This window comes from Eimeria acervulina, genomic scaffold, assembly GCF_000499425.1.
Source record: "Eimeria acervulina Houghton genomic scaffold, Eah_scaff1316, whole genome shotgun sequence".
Lineage (NCBI taxonomy): Eukaryota > Apicomplexa > Conoidasida > Eucoccidiorida > Eimeriidae > Eimeria > Eimeria acervulina.
The window spans coordinates 1-7,871 of NW_013549283.1; the positions used below are offsets into that span (position 1 = coordinate 1).

A 7,871-nucleotide genomic window follows, 5' to 3' on the forward strand; every position below is an offset into this window, starting at 1 on the left:
CCTAAACCCTAAACCCTAAACCCTAAACCCTAAACCCTAAACCCTAAACCCTAAACCCTAGACCCTAAACCCTAAACCCTAAACCCTAAACCCTAGACCCGAGACCCTAAACCCTAAACCCTAAACCCTAAACCCTAAACCCTCAGGCCTAGTGCTTACAACGCATTCGAAGTGAAACCATCGGTTGCATGCATCGCAGGCTACCATTTTGATAACTTCTGAGGATGCCTCGCCGCGGAGACAGACGGGGCAAACCCCTTCCCAAGTCTCTCCCCCTAGAGTGTGAGAAGGAGCCTCCTCCTAATCAGCCGAACATATTAATATAATTATTGATAGTATTACTTGTTTTATTTGCTTTGTTTTGTCTGTTATACTAATGCAAGTATATGTATTAATGCTAGGTATTCAAAGGTAAGAGACTTATCAGAGACAGCATATATATATATATATATATATACATATATATATATATATATGTATATACAGACAGAAAGAGAGAGACAGAGAGAGGCAAACAAACAGAGACAGAGAGAGAGTGAGACAGAGGGAGAGACAGAGAGAGAGAGACAGAGAGAGACAGAGACAGAGAGAGACAGAGAGAGACAGAGAGAGACAGAGAGATATACACAAACACAAAGAGAGAGAGATGATGAAGAGCAGACAGCCAGAGAGAGTCAAAAGGAGAGACAAATGAAAGGCAGAGGCAGAGAGAGAGAAAAGAAAAAAGGAGACGGAAAAAGAGACAGAGACAGAAAAAGAGACAGCTGCGATAAGCATTTACTAATGCAGCAGCAGCAGCAGCAGCAGCAGAAGTGCTGCTGCTGTTTGTGGTCTCCTTCGAGGCATCTATAAAGAGAGACAGAGAAGCAAAAGAAAGAAATAACGTACTCTATTTGCTGTTGCTGCTGCTGCAGTTGTTGTTGTTGCTGTTGCTGCCTTGGCCCCTCCCTGCTTCCTCGATGAAGCTGCATGCGCCTTCGCAGGTGGGGGCCCCTGGGGGCCCCCTGCTGCTGCTGGGGGCCCCAATGGTCCTGCTGCTGCTGCTGCAGCACGGAAGCCTTCAGTAGGAGGGGAGCTTGCGCTGCTTGCTGCTGTGCTGCTGCTGGGGTGTCTAGCAAGCAGCAAATTATCTGCTGCCTGAAGCAAACACACACAAGGGATACATCGCCAATAGGCTTAATTATATTTATAAACAAATATATATATATATATATATTTAAATTTAAATATCTATAAAGCAAGAAGAAGCGATGCAATACTCTGCTGCTATTGCTGCTGCTGCTGCTGCAGCTATTGGGACGCTCAGGAGAGCGCAAGGCAGCAAGCAGCAGCAGCAACAGCAGGAACAGCAGCAGCAGCAGCAACAGCAGCAGCAGCAGCAACAGCAGCAACAGCAGCAGCAACAGCAGCAGCAGCAGCAGCAGCAAACAAACATTACCTTCCTTCCTCTGCGAGAATGGCTGGCTCCGTGTGAGGGCCCCTCTGCTGCTGCTGCTCGGGGCCCTGGGGCCCCAGGCCCCACAGCAGCAGAGTTGCTTAGTCGTCCTCTAGCTGTCTTAGAATTGCTGCTGCTGTTCTGCAGCAACAGCAGCAGCAGCAGCAGCAGCAGCAGCAAATAAACCAACAGAAACGTCGCACAGCTTCAGACCAGAGAGGCTAGCAGGCTGAGACTTCAACGGCAGCCGCAGCAGCAAATTAGCAGCAGGAGCAGCAGCAGCAAAATAATAGCAGCAGCGCCTAACAAGACCGTAAGAAGAGCAGCAGCAGCTGATGCTTCCTTCTACAGTTACTCAAGGCACCCATACACAGCACAGCGCAGCACAGCAGCAGCAGCAGCATGAAGAACAGCAGCAGTATCATGAGGAGCAGGAGCAGCAGCATAAAGAGCAGCAGCAGCAGCAGCAGCAGCAGCAGGCGAACCTCTGCTGCTATATCGCTACTCTGAGTGGTAGGCAAAGATGTGGGGCCCGAGTAGCAGCGCGGGTCCTGGAGTTGCTGCTGCTGCATGAACTGCTGCTGCTGCATCGGGTGCTGCTGCTGCATCGGGTGCTGCTGCTGTTGCTGCTGGGCTTGCAACTGCATTTGCTGCTGCTGCATGTGCTGTCTCTGCATCTGCTGCTGCATCTGCAGTTGCTGCTGCTGCTGCAGGTACGTTTGGTGGTGCAGCATCGTTGGGTCGTCAGCGTGCTGCTGCTGCTGCTGCTGCAGCTGCTGCTGCTGCTGCTGCGGCGCTGCAGCAGCAGGCCAGCCACGAGTAGCATGAGAAGCACCTGCAATAGCAATCCCGGTATGAGAACGATCTACGTTGCTGCTGCTGCTGCTGTTGTTGTTCGCAAGTTGCTGCTGCTGCTGCTGCTGCTGCTGCGCTGCTCCCCCTGCTGCTGCTGCCATGCGCTCGCTTCCCCCACGTCTTCTCAAGGCGCTGCTGCTGCTGCTGCTGCTGCTGCTCCCTCCGCCGCCACCGCCTGCATCTGCTGCAGCAGCAGCGGCATCTGCTGCTGCTGTGCTTCCTCCTCCAGCAGCAGCAGCAGCAGCAATCCCCGGGTGCTGCAGCAGCCGCTGACGCTCAGCAGCAAGTGTCTGCTGCTCTGCATGCAAGACAGCAGCAGCATGCCGGTTGATCTCCACCTTCTCTCGCAGCAAGGCTCTGCTCTTCCGCTGCATCTCCTGCAGCAGCAGCAACAGCAGCAGCAGCAATAGCAGCAGCAGAAACAGCAGCAGCAACAACAGCAGCAGCGCAGAAAAAGTGCTGTATTTCAAGCAACAGCCATCACCCTCGATATCGACTTTCGTGTTTACTCCCTAAACCCTAAACCCTAAACCCTAAACCCTAAACCCTAAACCCTAAACCCTAAACCCTACATGTATTTGTCTGAGTTCTTCTTCCATGCCTTCGAAGACGAGGGGGCTCCCCTCGGCCCTCAGCGCCTCCAGACGCCGTAAGAAATGCTCCTCGCGCTGCCTCACCTGCAGCAGCAGCAGCAGCAGCAGCAGATAGCAGTAGAAGCACCAGCAGATAGCAGTAGAAACAGCAGCAGGAAGCAGCAGCAGCAGATAGCAGTAGCAGCAGCAGCAGGCAGCAGCAGCAGCAGATAGCAACAGCAGCAGACAGCAATAGCAGCAACAGCAGCAGAAACAGCAGCAGCAGCAACAGCAGCAGAAACAGCAGCAGCAGCAGATAGCAGCAGCAGCAGCAGCAGAAACAGCAGCAGCAGCAGCAGCAGCAAACCTCAGCAGCAAGTTGATATAGAATACAAATCAAAGAACGGAGGGGAGACAAACAAAACAAACAAAACAAATAAATAAATAAACGCAGCAGCAGCAACAAAGCAGCAAACATTATAAGCAAAGAACAGGAGAAGAGCAGCAGCAAATAAACAAAGAGAGACAGCTTCTACTCGTACTTGCATCTCTATTGCTGCACTTGCTGCATCCAGCTGAGCCATCAGTCGCAGCTCCCGCTGCAGCCGAGCAGGCAGAGACAGCGACTCCTCCAACCACTGATCTATAGGGTCAGCCATCTTCTGCTGCTGCTGCTGCTGCTGCTGCTGTTGCTGCTGCTGTTGCTGCTGCTGCTTTGTGCATGTCCATACACCAGGGGACACAACGCAGAGACTTTTAGCTGCTGGGGGTTCTGAAAAGAGCAGCAGAGTCTGCTGAGGGTTGATGCTGCTGCAACTTAATGCTGCAGCTCTCTGATATTGGAGCAGCAGCAGCAGCTGTTGCTGCTGCTGCTCTCAGATGCTGGTGCTGCAGCAGCTGTAACTGCCGCGGCTGCGATTGCTGCGGCTGCTGCTGTTGCTGTCTGCAAATGCTGCTCACTCGTGCTTATGCTGCAACTGCTCCTTGGGTGTCTGCTGCTGCTGCTGCTGCCTGTGTGTCTGCTGCTGCTGCTGCTGCAATGATGTACAGTATGCGGTGTTGCGGGGGCCCCCGGGGGCCCCTCTAAGCCCTGGAGGACCCTGTAGATCGAGGGGGCCCCTGAAGATAGTGGGGGGGTCAAAGAGGTAAGAGAAGCCTCTGAAAAGGAAGCAGCAGCTGCTGCTGCTGCAGCAGCAGCGGCTGCAGCAGCAGCTGCAGCAGCAGCAGCGAGATTCGGCGGTCGCTGCAGCACCACTGCAGCAGAAGAGGGGCCCCCGAGTACACAAAGAAGCAGCAAAAAGAAATAATAAACCCTCTGTCTAAATAAAAGCCTGATATTAAGAATAATATGCTGCTGTGGTTGCTGCGCAGTCATCGACTTTGCTGCACAAACCCCTGCGTGTTTGCTGCTGCTGCTGCTGCTGCTGCTGCTGTTGCTGCTGCTGCTGCTGCTGCAGCTGGCTGAGGCCTTGGGGGGAGTAGGGTCTCTCTGCTTTATTGCGTTGTGTGTAGATATTTAAAACTTGTGATATATTTAATTGCAGCAGCTTTTTCTTATTCTTATTCTTAACTCCCTATACACCCCAAACATACTCAGGTGTATATACACCTCCCCCTGGGGCCCCCTTGTTGCTGCTGCTCAGCTTTCTTTGTCTTTTCTTCTCTTTTCTTTTGCTAATATTATGTCGGCCTCAACACACAATAAAACAAACAAAGACGGGGCCTTTAAGGTCCTTCTGTACATCCCTAATATCATCGGTAGGCCCCTCAAACCCTAAACCCTAAACCCTTAGCCTCAGATCCTAAACCCTAAACCCTAAGCCTTATATCATAAATACACACACACAGACATACAGTAAAAACCCGCTGAGGGCCCCCAGCTGTACCCTCTACTTACAAGGCGCAGCGAAGGGGGCCCCCAAGCGAACGGGGCCCCTAAAAGAAGCGCCTCAGGGGGGCCCCCTGGGGCCCCTCAAACGCCCGCTGGGGCCCCCTAAGGCTCCTGGGGGGCCTTGGAGGCTCTCGGGGGCCCCCAAAGGCACTTTGGGAGGCCTTCTAGGGTCCGGGGGGCCCCTAGAGGGGCCCCCAGAGGCTCCTGGGGGCCCCCCTGTGACCCACAGGAGGCTACAGGGGCCCCCTGGGGGCCCCCAAGAGGCCCCTAGGGGGGCCCCCTGGGGAACCCCAGAGGCCCCTGGGGGCCCCCAAGAAGCCCCAAGGGGGGCCCCCCGTTTGTTTGTTTGTTTGTTTGTTTGCTTTTTTGGTTGTTTGCTGATTTGTTTATTTGTTTATTTATTTGTTTATTTATGTTTATTTATTTATTTTTACAGTTATTTCTATTTGTTTATTTGCTTGTTTTCTCAGGCTATGTGCGGCTGGTGCTGCTGCTTGCTGCTGCTGCATGCAGCTGCAAGTGGGGGTCGCTCTGCTGCTATGGTTTGTCGCAGCTGCTCGATGCAGCAGACGGACATGCAGCGAGGAGACTGAAGCAAGGTACCTCTAAACCCTAAACCCTAAACCCTAGCTCTTAAAGGTTTCTTCTGTAAACCCTAAACCCTAGCTCTTAAGGCTTTCGTCTATAAACCCTAAACCCTCCGCCTGCTGGGGCCCCACACGACTCTCTAGCTGCTAGTACTACCGCTGCAGCGTAGCTGCATATACACCCCAGCAGCAGCACATGCAACCCCAGCATCGCCTGCATCGAAAGCACCTGCAGCAGCAACAGCAGCAGCAGCAGAACCTGCAGGAACTGCTTGTTTAGGGTTTGTTGATATTAATGTTGCATTTCTTGTATGTTGCTGCTGCTGTTGCTGTTGCTGCTGCTGCTGCTGCTGCTGCTGCATGCAGTGTCTGTATTTGGGGCTTGTTTAGATCAACTGCTGGACCGTCTTTCTACATGTCTCCTTTATCTTAGCAATGCAGCAAATTACCCTCAGTACTCGTGGGGTGAGGCACAGCACAAATTGCTGCTGCTGCTGCTGCTGCTACTGCTGCTGCTGTTGCTGCTGCTACTGCTGCTGCTACTGCTGCTGCTGCTATTGTTGGTGCTGTTGTTACTCCTGTTGCTGCTGCAGTTGCTGCAAACAGAAAAAAAACTTATTATTATAATAAACAAATAGATAAAATAAATTAAATAAATAAACGACGAATAAATAAATAAATAATACTTGTATTTGTATCTCTCTGTGTCTGTGCATGCAGCGTTTTTCTTGCTGCTGCTGACAGATATGGGGGGTCATTGGCTGCACTTCTTTGCTGCTGCAGCAGCAGGCTCATCTTCTCATAAGAAAGTAGAAGGGGCTCCTCTCTTGCTGCAGCATTATTATACAAGCAAAAGTATTAATTATTATGCATGCAGCAGCAATATTTATCTCTATGAAATATATATGTCTCCTTCCTTCTTCTGTATATACGCTATCTCCTTTTGTCTCCTTCTGTCTCTGTCTGTCTTTATCTGTCTCTGTCTGTCTTTATCTGTCTCCTTCTGTCTCCTTCTCCTTCTTTTTTGTCTTTTTATTTATTTTCTTGTGTCTCCTTTTGTCTCCTTCTGTCTCTGTCTGTCTTTATTTGTCTCTGTCTCCGTTTGTCTTCATCTGTCTCCTGCTTCTCTCTGTCTCTACTTGTCTCTATTTGTCTCTTTCTGTCTCCTATTGCTGCTGCTCTGGTGCCTGCGGCATGTGTCCCTTTTTAGCAGCAGCAGCAACAGCAGGAGCAGCAGCAGCAGCAGCGGCAGCAGCTTCAGAGAGAGAGGTAACGCTATTGAAATGTCTTTTCTTTGTCTCTTGCTGCTGCTTCTGCTGCTGCTGCTGCTGCAGTGCTGATGCTGCTGTCTATTATCTCCTACGAAGGTCTCTTCATTTCTCTTCTTCTTGCAGCAGGCTCACTCCCAGGCTCCTTCACCTACAAAGCAGGTTAGGGTTTAGGGTTTAGGGTTTAGGGTTTAGGGTTTAGGGTTTAGATGGTAGAGTCGGGTGTTTGTTGTATGGGCCTAAAGATCTAAAGCTAAGACCTTCGACAACGATGACTTCCACTTGCTGTTGCTGCTGCTGTTACTGCTGCTGCTGCTGCTGCTGCTGCTGCTGCTGCTGCTGCTGCTGTTTGTGTGCAGCAAGTGCAGGCGCCCTGGCGTGTCTTCCGCTGGCTGCATTTAAGGCTGTAAGTGTTTTTATCTGTTTATTTTTATTTTATTTTTATTTTATCTTTTGTTTATTCTTACTTTATTTTGTTGCTGCTCGCTGTGCTGCTGCATTTGTTTGTTTTATTATACTGTCTCTATTTATTAAATCTACTGTCTCCTCTTTAATTATTAATTTACTCTGCTTTCTTTATTTGTTTATAATACTGTCTCTATTTATTTATTATACTGTCTCTCATTTATTTATTAATTTATTTTGCTGTCTGTCTCTCATTTATTTATTAATTTATTTTGCTGTCTCTATTTATTAACTTATTATGCTGTCTCTTCTTTATTTATTAATTTATTTTGCTGTCTCTTCTTTATTTGTTTATTTTGCTGCTGCTGCAGCTAACAAATGTACTGCAGGGTTACTACGGGGCGCTGCGTTTAGCGTCTCTGTCTCCTGCTGCTTCTTCTTGAGCATCTGTTTAATTTACAAAGCAGCTTTACTTTTACTTCTTCTTCGTTTTATTATACAGAGATAAAGAGCTCAACACGCTATTAATTTTGCTGCAGCTGCAGCTGCCTTTGCTGCTGCTGCAGCGTTTTTTGCTGCTGCAGCAGCTCCCTTTTGCTGCTGCTGCAGTCCCCATTAGCTGCTGCTGCACCTTCCTTTGCTGCTGCAGCAGTCTCTACAAGTACAGATTAAACATAATAATTTGTTTTATTATCATACTCTTAACATTATTACTTAAGGGATATTTTCAGGTGTATGTACACCAGAAAAAGATAAAAATAATTAATGCAGAAGACATATATACACGCCCCTGCTCCTCTTCGCTTATCCTACTACTAATATATATAATATATATATATATATATATATATATATATA

At 49.4% G+C, this 7,871-nt stretch overlaps 1 protein-coding gene across 1 annotated transcript; it reads right to left on the bottom strand.

Moving 5' to 3' along the window:
- Positions 1–846: 846 nt before the first annotated feature.
- EAH_00058420 (PHD-finger domain-containing protein, putative) lies at positions 847–3,521 on the bottom strand (the record flags this gene model as incomplete). The annotated part of the gene is made up of 5 exons (XM_013393656.1): positions 847–1,137; positions 1,439–1,576; positions 1,921–2,667; positions 2,863–2,967; positions 3,405–3,521. The coding sequence occupies 5 exons, from the start codon at positions 3,519–3,521 to the stop codon at positions 847–849; spliced, it is 1,398 nt and encodes a 465-aa protein (XP_013249110.1).
- Between the last annotated feature and the right edge of the window lie 4,350 nt (positions 3,522–7,871).